Source organism: Amphiura filiformis, chromosome 1 (genome assembly GCF_039555335.1).
Source record: "Amphiura filiformis chromosome 1, Afil_fr2py, whole genome shotgun sequence".
Taxonomy (NCBI): domain Eukaryota; kingdom Metazoa; phylum Echinodermata; class Ophiuroidea; order Amphilepidida; family Amphiuridae; genus Amphiura; species Amphiura filiformis.
This window is the reverse complement of record NC_092628.1, coordinates 42,592,672-42,612,238: the sequence shown is the minus strand read 5'-3', so window position 1 is coordinate 42,612,238 and position 19,567 is coordinate 42,592,672. Positions and strand designations below refer to the sequence as shown.

The window sequence follows — 19,567 nt, the reverse complement described above, 5'->3', positions numbered from 1 at the left end:
TTTAAAATCCACACTACCCCTGTGGAAGATTTTGGAATTATCTTCCACATGGGGAGTATGAATTTCAAATGGAATGAACATATTAGGCAGCTCCATTTGAATTTCATACACCCTCGGAGCAAGATTCAACCTGAATCTTCACCAAAGGGAGGATGAGTTTCAAATGGATCTGCCTAATTTGTTCATTCCATCTGAAATTCATACTCCCCTGTGGAAGATATTTCCAAAATCTTAATAGCCCAATATGGTAAATCGGCAACCGACAACAATAATCATGTTTTGATGCGGTGTGATCCTGGTGTGTTACAGCTATCGTATACATTAATCAACATTATATGAAACATATTTAATGCTACGGCAGCTTCTTGATGCGGATATTATACCTATGATTCAAAATGAATAATGGTCTGTAACACATTCAGTCGGTGGACTACCAGTGCAAAATATACACACACAAGAGTCAGAGCTTTCGGTGGAATATAAGAAGCCCCCTTCATCAATTAACCTCCCAGCATCATAATAGGCACACACTTGTTTTACACAAAAAAAACATCTACTGAATCAAATTTCATCTATAAAGGCCCATAGGAAAGGCCATATATGGTTAAGTTATAGACCTTTTCCTCCTTTAAGAGCAAACCATCTACATCCAAAGATGTGGCTGCCACAAAGTTTTCACTCCCTCAACCCAGGGATATATCTCATACCCCTGCTCAACCTAACCATATGTGCTTGTCACTCTCGAATTTCAAACAAACTTGATTTTTCTGGTCATTGTTTCCAGGTTATCCTGTGTCAACATCTGAATTGACATCCATGATATTTAGACAATTGTGATTTATACTATATAAAAACATGTATTTCAATATCTGATCAACTGGATTGAATTAATGTAGCAGTCTACATCCATGCTAATACAAAAATAATTTTTATTATTTTGCAAAACTTGATGTAAATTGAAGTGGATGAACTTCTTATCTAAACCCATTTTAACATAACTATACTGGTAAGTGATATTTTCTAGATAATTAGACAATTCTATTTGTCATAGAAAAGACAAAATCAGCTGAGTGCTCATGTAATCAGGCCAAAACAAATATTTCTGACTTCCCCTCCAGAAAAATTTATGAGCTGGATCGATCGAGAAATAATTTTCATTTTATTTTGATTTTTACTTTAAAATACAGTACTGAAAAGACTCTTTTCATCAGGGTAACAAACATCTGAAACTTCCAACAAATCAGTGAAGTCAATTACTTAAATTTTTTATTCAAATATATTTATCAAAATTTTGGAAACATTTTTTTTAAAAAGATCAAAATATCATTTAAAAAGATCCAATTATCATTTATTTGGAGGGCAAGTCAACAAAAAAACTGTTTTGCCTCCTACCTGGTTCAATAAGCCAGAGAGCCCCCGAGTATAGAAAAAGTAGTCCAGTTGATCAGATAGAGATAACAAAATGATACAATAATACCTGATGTAATAACTGACATTCATCCATCACTTTGGCCTATAATATGACTTTTATTTAGTAAGGGCAAAATGTGCTCATTATTTTGTTTAAGTATACCACATTGCTCTATAAGGTGTAATGTGTGTTGTCTAAAGTTTAGCCACTTTGATGAGTATGAAGTAAGGTACGCACATTTTGCGCAAGTGTATCGTGCGTCATTTGTGTTCACCTAGCGGTGTGTTAATCCCTTTTGACATTTACAGTCAGTCTACAAAGTAGCAACGCGGACACACACATGCATTGTCACTTTGTACTTCAGAGTGGACAAACCTTTAGGCGCTCAGAAACTGCGTAATATAATACGTAGGACCTACTTAACTTTACTTCATACTCATCATGGATGAACTGTAGTGGAAGTCACTTCTTTGGTCGTTTTGTGCTTTTTTATAGGCATAATTATACTGAGGTGAGGTTATACACTTGTACTGGATGTGAATAAATATTGCATACTGTTACAGTACAGTAAGTTTGGGGGAAGGGTTTGGTGAGTAGAAACTTGCCCTACGGAAACATAATAGAGGGGCAACTTTAATGCTGTGATGAACAATTATTTCGGAGCATATACATCTGAAATAAGAACAATGATACTTTATCAACTCATGGGTTGATATTTGTTGTTATCTTTAATTCTCAATAAATTACACCACTAAATCATCTTTTTGTATAAATTGGTCATCAGGCTTGATGTATTAAGTCATTGTGTATCTCAACCCTGTGGGTGAGGAAATATTTGCAATTAGGTTGGGATCCCAAATACAAGGAGCTTCTAACCAAGAAATAGTGAAACTTACTCTTTGTGAGACCTAATTCAAGTAACCGCAATCTAGAAGCTTTGCAAAATTGAATTGATTTTTACCAACTTTTTCACTGCCATTTTGATATCCTTTTAGTGATAAATTCTTGATTTCTGATACCCTTTTCAATCGCTCTTTCAAAAACTGGTAGTTTAGTGTGAGTATAATGGGAACCAGCCCAACACCCATGAGTCTCCTTGATTATATTGCCACTTACACAAAAGTCTGTAAAGTATTAAACATTCTTTGAAAATAGTTCCTTAAATATATTTGAAATGTTCAGTCCAAGTGATTTTTGTTGGGAAAATTTGTCCCAAAAAGTATTGTTGTGGAATGGCAGAAAAATATTATTGATGATAAAGCATGATAGCCTCAAATTGGATCTATCTATAACCATGATTTACACAAACAAATTAATGGTTTAATATAATGATGTATACGTAGCGGTAAACATAAATAGAAAGCAAAATTAGACTTCTACACTACTCAAATTTGAGTAGCGTAGAAGTCTAATTTTGCTTTCTATTCAAATTAATGGTTATTTGTATGAATGACTTTAAATGTATCCCAAGATGTGATATACATCATCATGGAATGGGTCATGCCAGACTTAACATACATAATTTATATGATTTGTAGAACATATTAAATATAGTACCACATAGAGGTAGACAGGGTGAGGCAACGATTGCAATGTTCTGATATAAATAATTGACACAATACCACATGCAATAGAATAATGAGAGGAGTATGACATGATTTGTTCCATCACCTATATGATGCCCAACATCATGCTTGTTCCATCACCATTGTGTTAAGATGTTATTCCAAACCTATATGTAAAGGATATTGCCAACAGGTTCTAGATACTTGAGTGCACTTAAAATTGCATCAATTGTCATCATTAGCTTGTCCTTAGAACATAGGTAAATTACACGCCATATTGGGGGCATTTGTGCGATTTTTTAAAACACTTTCATGATCGACTTTGAAGAGGTAATGTGCTGATTCATATGCTAATCTGATTTGGCATTTTTGTATGACTTTGAGAATGATGTTTTAAGTACTGCAGTTGAACTGTGAACGCTTCAGTGTCAAGTGTGGTATGTAACTTGACTAAATTCGCTCAAGATTTCACCAAGATATCCCCTGCAAATGCAGAAATGTAGAGAAAAACAAGACAAAATGGAAGGGTAGCTGTTCATGGTCTTGACATTGGTAAGCTATTCTAGATCTAATTTAAGTCAAATTCGACACATATCACCCCATGCTAAGAGAGGTACATACACTAGAAGATACGTGCATTGCAGACATAACAAATGGCCAACATACACCCAAAATGGCCGCTTTATTAGAGTGGAATGTGGATATGGTCCAGGATAACTACAGCTCTATCATTTCATATTGTCAAAGTTTGTCAAATGCCAAATCAGACTAGCATACAAATCAAACACACTGCCTCTTCTATGGCTTCAAATATCGCACCAGCTTTGGCGACATTTACCTATTATGTTCTAAAAAAGCCAGTTACACCAGGAATGTATCTGGCACAGTTACGCTTAAATTTGTTGTATAAAACCATGACAATATGAGCAGTTTCAATGGCACTAGCAGATCTAAACAGAGGAAGTGATCCGATGGGTTAGACAGACTACAACAGAGAAAATACATATGACAAAGAAAACGGTGCAAATTCATTGAGGATATGGATCTGATTTGATAGTTTATAAAGGCATACATCTTCCATCTTTTTTTCAAGAGTGGAAACATCTTTTTGTCACAAATTATTTCCATTATAAATCCAGATAAAACCATTTTCTTTACATGCTTACAAATATATTGTAGGTTTCACACTGAATTTGATATAATTCATATTAATGTATTGAAGGATGTGATCTGAATTGGAGGAACTTGCAAGAGCCTCTTTTTCTTCAGATATTCATCTATATTTGAAACATGACCAACTGGAAGATCAATGACCAGTTACACAGGTGGTAGGCAGGTTTCATATGGCAGACGTTACCACTGTATTAACTGCTCAGTGCCAGAAGTGGGTAAGTGCAATAGAGGTTATCCGTGTTGCATATCCTATCAGCGACTGCTATACCTTGTTTAGGACTTACGAAGTACCTGCATGTGCAACCATCACTGTTTGAATGTTTGGTTTGTATGAAGAATACTACGGGAACCAGCGCATTTGGTTCGAAGTCACACAGGCGTAAAGTGGATAACCTCTATAGCTGCCCTGTGAACATTTGGCAATTTACACACAGTATATTGTACTCATCTACACATGGCAGCTGCACATGCCAACTATTGCACTTACCCACTTCTGGCACTGAGCAGTCAGCAAAGTTTTAGTGCAATTAAAGGTATTCATTTTCTCAGAATTTCTTAAAGATTGCTACTTCAAATATTTCAAAAGTACTTCACAATCTGTGATGGCACTTGACGAAACACACTTTTTCCAGGGTTTTGAGGGCAATCGTGGTTACTCATCATAGACATTGTTCAACTCCTAATTAGCAAAAATTTATGCTGGTAAAAATTCACAAAAGCATACATCAGTCACGCACTGGGCTATTCCGTTTATAATCCATATACCCCTATGGAAGACATGCCCTTTATCTCCCACACAGGGAGTGTAGATATCAAATGGAGTTACCCATTTAGGTAGCCCCATTTGAAATTCACGCTCCCCGTATGGAAGATTAAGGTTATGTCTTCCATATGGGGTGCATGGGTTTCAGCTGGAATAGCCTAATACACAAAGCACACCTAGCGTAGGTGCTTCGCCCAACTGAATGTACGCCATGTTACGAGTCTCACCTATTGGGGTCTTCCCGTTGAAATCCATACACCCCTATGGAAGACATGACCTTAATCTCCCACACAGGGAGTGTAGATTTCAAATTGAGGCACCATTCAGGTAGCCCCATTTGAAATTCACACTCCTTATGTGGAAGATTAAGGTCATGTCTTCCATAGGGGTGGTATGGATTTCAACTGGAATAGCCCATTATGAGCTGAACAAAGTATGGGAGGATTTAAATGAATCTGGAATGCCTATATTCAGTTGAAGTAGCAAATAATATGCCATTACGTACGCGTAGCTAGATATACCCAAGACACTTTCATAGGCCTATACAATGTGTACTAGCCAAACCAAACATATTTGTTTTTTATATTTCACATCGATATAAGATCAAATTGGTCATATTGATATAGTGAAGAGAGGCTGCATATGAACATCTTCCTTTATGACAGCCTTCATCATCCACCCGCCGTCATTTTGAACCAGTTTCATGTGACATTTACCATGGAGTTGATATTGATAAGGAAATAGTGAAGAGAGGCTGCATATGAACATCCTCCTCTATGACAGCCTTCATCATCCACCCGTCATTTTGAGCCAGTTTCATGTGACACTAACCACAGAGTCGATTGCATAATCACTATGATGACTCAAAATAACCTGGCTTTTGTCAATGGAGTCAAGGAAAATTGACCCCAAAGTGTTGAGTATGTGTAAATTTGATATCCAATGCACACACTTTACAAGTGTACATGCATTGGGGACAGAACTGAGTTACTGAGTTGTGTTGAGATGCCATCTGTATCCACAGTTTCTTGTTGTCACTTGTTAGGATATATTTGTCAAACTTTGGAGGAAATGTCTCTTTGTCTATTTCGGTTTTCTCTGTTCACAGTATGTTTTTTCGAATATGTTCGTGAGCTTGAGTCTTTAGATTTAGATTCTCGGTGGTGGCGCTCTTTATTCGGAAGTGATGAGTGTCGATCACTTTTATGATTTTTACTCGACTTGCTGTGCTTCTTCTGAAAGTAATCATAATTTTAGGTGAGAAAGGTATTAGTATCATGTGATATTATACATTTTTATCAAATATCCCAAAACATGCTCCTATAACCATTATTATTGCACAGGCAAAAGTCACAATTTTTAATTATGGACAACATAAAAATGTTGATCTCAAAGATGGTCGGAAATTGAAACCCTAAAGCACCTAAGTGGTTAAATTACATCAAAATGCTCTGAAAGTCATTAGCACCTGATCGTCTTCACACCAAACCTTGCTGGGTTTGATAGATGGGATTTATGTAAGGGAAAATTAACTAAAAAACACTAACTTCCATAAATGATGGATGAACTATGTTTTTCACACTTTTCAATGGCTACAAATTACCTTTTTTAGCAGAGAACTTGACATGAAAATTTCTTCAATAAAATTGGATGGAACCAGTCCCTTCTTGCCACGGACCTGTAACAAATGATATTACAAGCAAAAAGTTTAAAAAAACTGACAAAAATAAATAAATAGCATATCCACTTTTCAGAATGAAACAATGAAAGCAAGAAACACAAACATTGTTTAATATCCTTGGAAGTATTTAAAACATGGACTCTGATCACATTAAAAAAATCATTGCTTCAACAAAGATGAGTAAATATTGATAATTAAACATGTATACAGATAGAGACCCAGGGCATTGACCTGATCAAAGATCAAACAAAGATAGATAGTACTACACCGTACACATTTAATGTTAATGAAAAATGAGGGGTGGAAAGCAGACAATTTGTCATTTTCTGTTCTGACTAGAAGGCTAGCAGGGTGGGGGGATATGATTTTGGGTGCAAAATCCCCTTGGCTCAACCACTCATGCATAATCACTCTCCTTTATTGCACAAATGGAGGGCACACATTACAAAAATAGCTTCAGGAATACGAATCTGAATTAAAGAAACTTTTGCTTTGCTGAATGAAGCATTAAAATCTTCATCAAAGAAAGAGCCATGTGTACGTATTAGGAAAATTGCATTTTTAATTATTGCTCAATCGTTGAAAGAAGTAAATTCTGACATACCTTGCCATGGTAGAAGCCATCAGCCCGCACCTGACCGTATACACGTATGATGTCTCCTTCTTCAAATGACAGCTCATAGGTTGGGTAATCATTGGGAGAATGTTGTGATGGTTTATATGAATACACAGCCATAAACTGCAGAGATGCAAAAAATAAGCACTCAAACACTTTACTTTATGAAATTTAAAGCTAAAAATAAGTTTATTAAAAGATTAAAAAGATAATTTTATCATCGGGATTATCACTATGCTGGATCTTTTTTATCGGTTAGTGTATAGTTTAACTTCATCATTAATATTTCTTACAAAGTTTGTTCATCATCATACTTGCCCAAAGAAAAGATTTGAAAAAGAAAGGAATGAACAGTACATGTAGGATTAGAGAAGAAAGAATGAGAAAATAAAGTACATGAACAAAAATAATGGAGAACAAAACTCGCGACGTCAAGCATGTGTGTATAATATGCAAAATAATTTGCGCTGGACGGTTAGCAATATGCTTAATTTGTAAAGGAAATCTACAAAACATTATAATTTCGAGATTTTTAATTGCATATCAATGCTTTATTTGATTTGTTGTTTTTGTTGTTTTTTGTCTTCTATTGTAAAATTCCAAATTTTATTGAAAAACTCTCTTGGCAAGTCTAAGGTGTGACATCTTTAATGGAGGTGAAAATCAGAAATGCCTGTATTTATGAATTTACAAACCAACTTCAGTATTTTCTTTACAGTCAAATTTATACACAATCAAATCAAAGCAACACATTTGAGCACATACCAATCTTTCTTGTGGTTCTTCACTAACCACTGATGATGCCTCGGTACTGGCTTCTGCGACTGATTCACTAGCAACCGACTCACTCAATGAAGAGGAGAGGGCGCTAGTCTCGTCAAAATTGGTTTCTGTGATGACTGACGTTTGTCCTGTGACTGACACACTCTGAATGCCAAGCCTTCTGATAGAATGGGTATCAATACCATCAATTACAGCCTGTGGTGATATAGATAGAAAAGTGGGTTATATGATTTTCAAACCCTCAACAAATTATAAAAAAGACAGATTTATACAGTACAATTATGTAAGACCATTATGCTCTTATTGGCCAGGTTTTACAAGGTACATCACCCACAATCTGCTTTATTCCACAAATATAACCCGTCTCAAAATAAAGAAGGGTGTAAGACAGTACTGAGTGGTATACCATATTCTGTTGCTACCCTGCCCTCCTGAAAGTCAACAAAGAAGCTACAACCTGGGTGCCTCACCTGAACCCAGGCTTAAGGTTAGGGAGAACAAGAGCTAAAAAGTAAGGAGAGTCAGCTTGGAGATGCTGGTCCTCACACACAAAACAATGGCACAACAGCAACCCTGGTCTTGGGTAAACAATTTTTTAGGGTAACTTGTTCAACTTTTTCATTTTTTTCTTTTCATTTACAAGTATCTGTAACACAGATATTGTAAATTAAAAGGAAAAAATTACAAAGTTTAACAAACTACCATAAAAATTAGTTCTTGTCCGAGCAACATATGCTTATTATTGAATTTTTACGGTGTGAGTTTAAAGAGCTCTAAGTCAATGTATAAAAAACACCTTTACCCTGGTATTTGGAGTGATATTGATTAGTGATCTCTTAACTTTGTTGTTGAATATATTGGATGAGAAGTTAAAAGGTGCAAATATGGCGGAAACTTACTTTTGACAGATGGGCATTGGTAACAAACTGTTTCTGCTTCCCATCTACAAAGATTTTATACCCAGCAATTTCTGTTCCTCTGTTCTGACCCATCTCATTAAGAGTGGGTGGTTTCCATGTCAACAAAATGCCATGGCGACCAATCACTTTGGAGATGGTTAAACTTTGAGGTGCATCTGGATGACCTGTGGGGAACAGAGCATCAAAATTATATAATAATGTATATTCATAAATAGTGGAAAATAACTAAATAGAAAAAATTTAAACTTCTATATTACTAAATTGTGGTACACTCACTGGAGCACTTTCAACATCACCAGCAGCACCAAATCTTCAGAGTAATAACATCCACTGAAGATGCCGGTTGAGCCAGTGAAAATTCTCCGTGAGCTATAGTACCAAACTTAAAATTATTTCTATATCATTATACATAAATTGTGCAGTACAATAGAGGGTATTCAATACAACGTCACTTATGACAGAGTCATCTGCATTTAAATAAAATCCTGTCCTCCATAAGGTACTATGGGGCAATTTGCATGATAATACAATAAACAGGTGATAGGTATATGAATGGTTGTGGAATCAATCTAGAGACCTGTCCCTGCCATCTTAAGCTATCTTAGAACTGTCCTCCAACATGGCTGCCATTTCAATTGTTATACTGTTTCAGATGGTTTATATTTGCATACACTCTAATTTCAGTTCTTCTTGAATACATTCATTGTGAAGGAAAGAAACCAGCTAGATAAGTCAACCTTACCTGTCAGAGATCTTGAATCACCAGGAAGACTATGATTGACAATGTAATCAGGTGAATCTACCCCCACTGGTAAACCTGCACTACCATTAAGATTTGATGGTGCTGCAGAGGGTGTCACTCCAATTGTTGGAACAGTCAATAATGATCCTGAGGTCGCAGGTATTCCCAGTGAGTTCACTGGATGGCTACCATTGAATAATCCATTGGAATTCCCAGGAAGTGGTGTTTGATGATTTGAAACAGGTTGAGTTCTAGGTACACTTTGAAACATTTCTGGTCTTGGTATTGCAAAGTCTTGAGGGGATGAAAAGTGATTATGATTGTTAGAATAAGGTCCAGATGATGGTACTGTATGTGTGATGGCACCTGACCCAGCAGAGATGGGATAGTGAGATGTTGGAACACCATTAAGGCCAATCCCATTTGGAGTGGAATTGATACCATGGTATCCTGATGTGCCATTGACACTTCCAGTTGTTGGTCTCACTCCCTCTGATAATGATATCAAACCACTGGCAAGTGATGGTTGGGAATTATTATTAAACGTTCTGGGGTTAGATGGTTGAAATAAGTTTACATCCGATGAGTGAGCTTGATTAGCAGTTCTGTGAGAAGGCTGCAGTCCAAGACCAGAAGATAATGGTAACTGACCAATGGTAGTAGGAGGTACATTATGAGTTGGAAGATCCTCCAGATGCAGGTTGTTAAGGTTGATGTCACCTAGTGGAATAGATGATTCATTCAATGGAAGATCATAATTAGGCACATGGCTGTCTTCCAGATCTTGATGGAATTGCAGGATTTCTTCAGGACTTCCATGAAGTGTTGGCATAGTGTGCTGAAAGTGATGTTACAAACAATATACATTATTAATTAAAGATTTCAAATACAATGATTAGGGCTGTGCAATAATTATGAGCCCTGGGAGAGGGTAAAATTAGTGGTGGGGGGGGGGGTTCGGAAATTTTACCCCCCCCCCTGATTATAATTATTGCACAGCCCCTTAGGCAAGAACACAATTTCACAAAACCTTTCAACAGACTGCAAATAATCACAAAAACTATTTGCTGCTTTCCATATAATACTATGACAAGTTGGAGACTTAATTAAGGTGGTGGATTTTGGTACATTCAAGACGAGTTGAAAGGTTGTTCTCAGGCAACGGTTTCTAGAGTAACATCAAAAAACAATTTGATATATAAGAGAAGTTTTTTTTTACTCAATGAGTCTTCAATTCGAAAGCATCACAACTATTATTGCCTACTAAGGTTCTGCGACAGGAATCTAAATGAAATCCTTCAAAGTAAATATATTTTGTTGCATCTCTTACCGGTAATTTATGTTTCCTTCTAGACAGTCTAGTAGGCTGAGATGATCTTGCAGGTTCACTTCCAAGTCCATTTTCTAAATCACCTGAGAGTCCTCCTCCATCATTTCTACCTCTAGTACTTGAGGGATGATTCAAATATGAAGTCAACAAGATATCATCTTCATCGTCATCATCATGGTATCTTGCAGGGTGCCTTCCAGACGTTCTTGAAGTCTGATCAATCAAGTCTTTCACCGAGATCTCTCCCAGATCTAAATTCCCATCCCCTGCAAGATCAAAATCATCCAAGATGCTCGATGATGGTACATGAGAGCCATATCTCCTTGACCTTTGACCTCTCCTAGAATTAGTACTCTGATCTTGACCAGTGTCAGTATAAACTGATTCTTCTTCTCTGACTGGATCTAACAATGTCCTATTGCTACGGTTCCTGCCTCGATGGTGGCGCCGTATTCTGCGTTCTGTTGTTAGAGGTTGGTTGGTTGACTCTTGTGGAAGAGGACTCTGAAGGGCAGATATTTCACTCAAAAGTCTTTCAGATTTCTTTGGGTTCGAATTACGCATATCCATGGCAACTGCCTGCAGAGTAGAATCCTTTTCTTTACACTTTTCCGTCAAGTAGGACACCTTTGCCTGTGGAAACAGAACAGGAGAGGTAGTAGTTTATGTTAGATATTTCACTCAAATGGGCTATTCCATTTAAAATCCAGAGGGAGTATGAGTTTTAATTGGAATAGGCAAATTGGGTAACTTCTATTTGAAATACTAGCTCCAGTTGTAGAAGATTATAGGTAGTCATAATACAGGGGGAGTATGGGTTTCAAAATGATTAACCCTGACCAATTACATTTAAAAAACATACTCCCCCTGTGGAAGATATTTCCAAAATCTTTTAAATGGATAGCCTAATACTGCCAGCATGAACACAATGCTTACATCTCACAACAAAAATGATAATAAATTTAAAAAAAAGCTATTTTGAATATGAGAAAAAGGTAAATGAATAATTTTGGTCTTTCCCTAGCCATAATTTACAGTGATGTGCACATCAAACTGTGCACAGTGTCCACTACAATGGTTTCTCAAAACCTATTACCAAAAGATCACTACACAAGTCTTAAGATTTTTTGATATTATTATTAATATATTTGTCTGTCAAAAATGCATGAAATATATTTTACCTTCAAAGGAGCAACAGCTAATTCTGCTTCATGTTTCTGATGTTCCATGTCATCAAACTGAAAGTATAAATAAGAAAATAAGAAAATGTTATTAAGGAAACACCTTTTTACTATATAAACACCTTTTAGATATTAGTTAAAATCTAATACTGGAACTAAAATTTGCAACTCACTTTGCTATGTTGCGTCCATAAACTTCGGATTTCATCAGGCATCTGATAGATGATGTTGTGATGACGTCAGGTGTTGTGATGTCAGACGGTGAGGAATGTCTCGTAACGTCAGGTCCCATGCATGTGATAAACTGAAAACGAAGTCCCCCTTTCTTGTTGATGGTGGGCTCCTCCACTTTCTCCCAAATGGATTCTGACTCCTCTTTTAAACCACCTCTCCTCTCTATCAAGGATGACTACTTCTTCAGGATTACAAGACATTCCTCACCGTCTGACGTCACAACACCTGACGTTATCACAACATCATCTATCAGATGCCTGATGAAGTCTGAAGTTTTCGGTTGCAACTTACCAAAGTGAGTTGCAACTTTTAGTTCCAGTATTAAGATTTAATTTACAAAATAATGTTATTCAGATTGTAATTTACAATAAATTATAAATGTTATCTCACAGACAATGCTGTTGTCATCTTGCTATTGCTGTCACCATGATACCTGTCATCATTATAAATGTTAATGTAATTTCTGTTGCAGCCGCATCTTTGCTGTTATCATCTTGCCATTGCCCACATTACTCTTACTATTACTGTAATAGTTCTATGGTCATCATCATTCACATATTTTTTGCTGGAAAATCTGATGCTTGTTGTCACCATCATTGTAATCATCATTTTTGTCTTCATATCAATGTCATCACAAGTGTCCCAATATCAAAACATACCTGTTCTTTTATGTTTCTGTAATCCTCCTCAATTCCATCTCTGTCTCGGCTTTGGGTTTCCATCTGGCGTACTCTGTCTTGCAGGATAGATAGATCTTCAGTCAGACGTAATTCCTGAGCAGTCTGTGGAAGAGTACAAAACAAAGTTGTTCACTTTGGATTTTGCTGAACTACATTAAGCTCAACATTAATGCAGGGTTTTAGTTATGATTTGACAAGTGCCTGCTATTTTAACCAAAATTGCCTGTCCAAAATTTGACCCTGAAAACATAAACCAGGCCTATGCACCTTTTGGAGTTCAACAAGTTCAAATAGCTATTGCTATAAACTTGATTTATTAATCTGGTCTTGTTTTGAGTTCACAGAACTTATTCAAGCATTATTTTTAGAAATCACATACATTAATTTTGTGTGTCCAGGAGGAAATTGCCCATCCAAAATTCCTTTCAAATCTTTACTATTCCGTTCAAATCATTACTATCAAAACAACACACAAGATATAAAAATAATGTTTACAGTGCAAATACCTTTTGTCTTAGCATATTTTCTGCCAGTTGTAATTTGCTTTGTAGGGCTCTTTTCTCTCTCTCATTCATGCGGCTATCTGCTACTTGGTTTTGTAGTTTAGAACAGTGTTGCTCCAGATTGGTGATCTCCCTTGTCTTTTCTCTTAGCTCTTCATTCTATCAAACAAATCAAATCAAATCAAATCATTAAATCAAATCAAAACTGCTTATTGGAATATCTTCTCTTTTCTTAGAATCAGCTATTCATTATATGTGACACGATCTGGTCCATGTGGGCCAAAGGCGGCAAATTAGAAACTGAGATAAAGGTAAAAATATGGAGTAAAAAACAATAAAATACATAAGAAAATAGACATCAAAAAACTTCATAACTTTAGAACCAAGTATGCTAGACCTTTGGTGTTTTCAGTAGCATATTTTATGTATAATTTAATGTAATAATTACAGTAACTCAATTTTCAAAAATGCCTCCTTTGGCCCCCATGGACCAGATCGTGTCACATATGTGACAGGCTAAATCATGACCTACATCTTTTTATATTGTGGCTTATATTTTTCTCTACATTTTTTCATCGTCAAAACAAATCTGTTTCTAATTGACCAGCTATATAACTGCAACCCTACTGTGCTCTTTATTGGTTTTTGTGGTATATTCAAACCTTAAGAAAATCATTTATCTCTAAATTATTCTAAATTTAAATCTAATCTACTAAATAAAATCAGCGTTGATAACAGAAGTCAATCTTTCTTGATTATGATCTACCACATTTTTTCATAATTCTTCATACTATCAAATATTATAACAATGGTTTCAGAATAACAAGGAACAATGCACAAAATACCAGTTATATCAGTTATGCTTACTTCTTTGGTCAGGTGATCAACTTTGGCAGAAAATTCCATAAGTTGGCTTGTTTTAGAGTTGTCATCTTGTCTCAGCTTATCCAGCTCTTCTTGCAGATTGTCTACTTGAATACTTTGTCTGCGGATTTCATCCATCTAAACAATGATAAGGGGATATAACAGTTTATATCAAATCCTTTTGAATTTCAGCAAATTGTAAATTGGTCAAGATAAATGCTGTAGAACTTGCTTTTTTCTTCTTTTTTTTCCATTTTCTTTTTCCATTCTTTACAATGAGCTGCAACTTCCATGGAACTTGCACAGACTTCTAGGGGTACTTGTGTTCCTAGATGAATATCATGCTTGTGTCAAATAATTTAAGTAGTTTTCACTGTCAAGCGATGTACGTTTGTACATCGCTTAGGGTGTCAATAATGGCCAAATAATGATTGTTTGCTGCTATTTTGGGCAGATAATATGTGATCAATATACTTGTTTAGGGAATTCAAAATATTCAAAACTGACCTTTGTCTCCAAGTCCTGGTCCTTCTTACTTAGTTGACCTTTCACCTTTGCCTCCACTGAATCTAACTCTTTCAGTCTGTTCTCCTTTTCTTTCAATTTGCCTTGACTTTGTTCCAGCTAAATACAGAAAACAATAATGTAATTAGCTATCAAAAATTTACTTTTAAAACAATCAAGCAAAGTGAACTACATTAGTAAAAACAAAGCAAACACTATTATATAATTGTAATAAATTAGTTAAAGAACTTCTTGTTACAGCAGTATGTATGAATAACAGCAATCATAGTTAATATTATATTCAAACTTGAGATTTCAGGTGGCAACGCTTGAAAAATTCTTGTGATAACTTGTGTACTTCTTCATAGCTAAAGAATAAACGAATCCGATGAGCCAGATTCCTACACCTCACTGGCAACCATAGCTGGGGACCATCCATCCATTTTACGCTACACCAGTATCATAGGTGTGCAGCGTTTACCTCTCCAGTGATGCGTCTTGGATCGCAATCCAAACAAACTAAGCTAGTTTGGCGCTGAAGACCCCCAGCTATGGTCGACTTAATCCTGACCATCAATTGGCTCGTCAGATTCATCTATACTGGTATTAAAAGATAGACTTTAGATAACCGTCTAAAGAAATGTAAACTTCTTCAAGAAAAATTTTGTTAAAAATTAATCATCTATAAAAAAAAAAATCAGGCAGAAATTAGAACAAATCAATTAGTTCAATGAGAAAATAGCATTAGCATATTGCTGTCTATAGTATATACCGTTAACGGCCCACTGCTATCTACAGTAGCATCAGTACACTGCTGTCTAAGTATGGAGCAATACTGCTAGCTACAGTAGATATCAACACTGCTATCTACACTACAGTAGATAGCAACACTGCTATCTTCAGTAAATAGCAACACTGCTATCTTCAGTAGATAGCAACACTGCTATCTTCAGTAGATAGCAACACTGCTATCTTCAGTAGATAGCAATACTGCTACCTCCAGTAGAGAGCAAAACTGCTATCTTCAGTAGATAGCAACACTATCATCAGTAGATAGCAACACTGCAATCTTCAGTAGATAGCAACACTGCTATCTTCAGTAGATAGCAACACTGCTATCTTCAGTAGATAGCAACACTGCTATCTTCAGTAGATAGCAACACTGCTATCTACAGTAGATAACTACATAATTACAGTAGAGTAGAGACACTAAAACACTATAATGCATCTTCTTGTATGATACTATATTGAATTTAGAGTGTTTTATAGAACTATGTTTTAGATATTGATTTGACTCATGGTCCAAACAAAAATGAGCAAAACAGCAATCTGCAATAGAGATATTTGTCATACTAATTATCAGGTTAGGTGAGGTTGACCTCTTTAGAGGAAAAGTGAAACTAACAAAGATTAAAACTACAGATAGAATTGATGAGAAAATGTGTTATCATGCAGTCCTCATTCCACCAGTTTTGAAGCAAGACTATTTGTAATTTAATGGTAATTAGATGACATGAAGTTAGTATATACCTCTGTTTGTATTTTATGTAAAATAATTTCCTGCTTGCTTGTGGAATCCAGTACTTCCTTAAGTCGGTTTAGCTATTGGTTGGGTATGTAAGCATGCAAATTATATATATATACAGGTTATGGGTAACATAAATGATGTGCAACAAAATGATAAAACAAATGAAAATGAAAATTATATAACATGGCATGATAAAAATAATACACTGTTAATTGTGAAATGAATATGATAATTAATTATATACAATACTAAAAATATTTAATACCAAAAAAAAAACTCCATGCTTTTACACTTTTAAGGTGGTATTGGATGCATTTTCTAGAAATAAGGAAATGCTTTGAGCATGTTTTAAACAGATTAATTGAGTAGGGTAAAGTACACTGATCAATATGCCTTTTGTTTGAAGCAAATCGGACATACGGTTTCTATACTACATCAAATTATATTTTCTTTGTATCTTATTGTTTTTATCAATAATCAATATAGTTAATGAGCTAAAAGGACTGTAAAGGCTCATTAATATGAAATATTTGCCAATATTTTGCTAAAAATCAATGCATAAATGTTCATGGTACTTTTATTTTGTATAGTTTTGCCCTGAAACTTGGTCAAAGTGTTTCTAATATGTTCTAATGTATTATATAGTGAAGCCGCCCCCTCATTTGCATAATTAATGAGCTAATTTGCATAAATGCTAATTAATTATGCAAATTAGGGCTGCTAGCTCATTAATTATGCATAAATTATCTGGAACTCATTAGGAACACTTTGACCAAGTTTGAAACCAATATTCTGTTAATTAAAAATGTTATGAACATTTATGCATTGGATTTTAGCAAAATATTGGCAAAAATTACATATTAATGAGCACTTTCAAGTCATATTAGCTCATTAACTGTATTGATTATTGATAAAAACAATACAATACAAAGACATTTAAAATGTATGTATTATGAAAACCGTATGTCCGATTAGCTTCAAACAAAAGGCATATGGATCAGGGTTCTCTGCCCTACTCAATTAATATGTTTAAAACATAAATAGAGCACTTCCAAAATGGGTCCAGAACCACCTTAAGGATACATCTCTGTAACTTTCTACCATTGCTATTTCACTCCACTACCAAGTATTATTTGTGTTGTGATCAAGCAAAATCAGTCAGAAGTCAGAAATATTGATTTTGAGATATAGCCAATAGCTAAACAAAGGAGTTTTAACTACTCCCATCTTTTGGACTGGTTGTCCAAATTCAATGGAGTTTTCTGCAAAACGTAGCTTCAATCCTATAAGAAACTGAAAATTGAATATATCCGACTTCAGACTGTGTTTGCTTGATCACACTACATTTAATTCCACCTTCACACTAGTACTTTTTCTGTCTCTCCCTCTCTCTCAGACATGCACACACACAGCAATTTGCATCACTGAGTAAATGAAGGAATAAATGAACAAAGTGTGAATTAAATAGATGAATATTATTAAAATCCCATCACGCATGAGTGTTATCACCAAACATAGGACTTGAACATGTTTCAGCAGGAGGAGTAATTTCCCCACACTTACCCGTGTTTCAAGCCTTGATATTTCTCTCTCCTTCTCCTTCACAGCGGATGTCTTTCTAGCAATGGTTCGCTCTTTATCCTCCACTTCTAACTCCTTTACTTGAAGCTGTAAACAAAACAGAGACATGGAGTATAATTTACCATTTATTGGTGCTGTATGTGTGGCAATTCCTGAGATTTTTAATAAAACCATGTGTCCCGTTGTTTAATTCATACAATCCAAATATTTAGTCACATGCGCACACAATGTTCACAACACGCTACTGTTTTACCCCACTTTGTTCAATTCAATATTAAAAGTGAACAAATCTGATAGTGAAAACTAATATTTTTTTAAATTTGAATGTAACACTATTAGTTTTACTTTAAATGGGATCTGTGTATACTTCAGTACAACTATTATTTGGAATTTTGAAGTGGGGGTATTCAATCTCATAACTACATTTCAATTCAAGGTTGTCCAACAAGTAATTGAAAGTAACTGGTTCATATCCTACTCTAAATTACAAGGATTTAAAAATAAATCCTTAATGATTGTAATTAGGGACCAATCAATTTTAGATTCAAAATTAATCTTATAGATTTGAATTTTAAATTTTAAAGACTTTTAAGTAAATTTTAAATTTTAAAGATTTAATTTTAAATCTGTAAGATTTAATTTCAAATCTAATACTTGATTGGTCCCTAATCACAATCCTTTAGGATTTATTTTAAATCCTTGAAATTCAGAGTGTAGGGAATGAAAATATTTAGTCACTAAACCTGTTATATATTCATACGAGATGTAATCATATCATAATATCAAGAATAATTTGAAATACTGCACAAATGCATTAATCATGAGCAGAAAGGTTAACAAAATGGGGTTGTGTCTTTCATCTTCATCCTCACCTTGCTTTGTAGTCTCTTAGCCTCCTCCCCATGCCACAGTTTTCTCCTCATCTGTTGTTCACTTTGTTGTAGTTCCCTTATCTGGGTCTCCTTCTCCTACAAGTAAATATGTACACATTTATATCATTTGTATTATCATTAGGCCTAAAAAAGAAGATTTGTATTGCCCCTTTTGACTGACCCCAAAATCTGAAAATATATGGTCGCTTTTTTTTTCACATTTGAATTTTCATATTTGATATAAAGTACACAAAAATGTTGTGAAAATGTTTTGCCTGTTTGTAATTTGTACTGCACAACTCTTGATATATGTACTAAAAAACAAGCCGAAGAAACCTTATAAATCATTGTTTACCATGGTATTTTGTGGTGAACTTGCATTTCTTGATATCGCTTGTAGCAAAAGAAAAAAAAAAGGTTAACCGAACGACCGCCTCCCGACTTTGGAGCTCTAAGGGCAATACAATTTTTTAGGCCTTATTACAGGTTTTGACCAACTTTAAATAATATGTATTTACAAAGAAAGAATGAAACTTATAAATTGAGATAGGACAAATTGAAATTAACAGAGAAAAGAAAAGCACTTTGAAAGGGGATGTGGGAAGAGTGGGAAGAGGGCAGAAGAAAAAGTAAAAA

The 19,567-nt window shown here is 35.1% G+C and overlaps 1 protein-coding gene across 1 annotated transcript in view; it reads right to left on the bottom strand.

Annotated features, from left to right (window-relative positions):
• Positions 1-5,786: 5,786 nt before the first annotated feature.
• Positions 5,787-19,567, bottom strand: part of LOC140160495 (uncharacterized) — a 164,417-nt gene continuing 150,636 nt past the window's right edge. The window contains 15 exon segments of the mRNA XM_072183732.1: positions 5,787-6,147; positions 6,516-6,590; positions 7,198-7,332; positions 7,975-8,187; positions 8,892-9,076; positions 9,655-10,492; positions 10,985-11,617; positions 12,166-12,222; positions 13,059-13,181; positions 13,586-13,741; positions 14,450-14,584; positions 14,954-15,070; positions 16,481-16,552; positions 18,042-18,146; positions 18,932-19,027. Coding sequence (XP_072039833.1) covers positions 5,968-6,147; positions 6,516-6,590; positions 7,198-7,332; positions 7,975-8,187; positions 8,892-9,076; positions 9,655-10,492; positions 10,985-11,617; positions 12,166-12,222; positions 13,059-13,181; positions 13,586-13,741; positions 14,450-14,584; positions 14,954-15,070; positions 16,481-16,552; positions 18,042-18,146; positions 18,932-19,027 — 3,120 coding nt within the window. The 3' untranslated portion in view covers positions 5,787-5,967.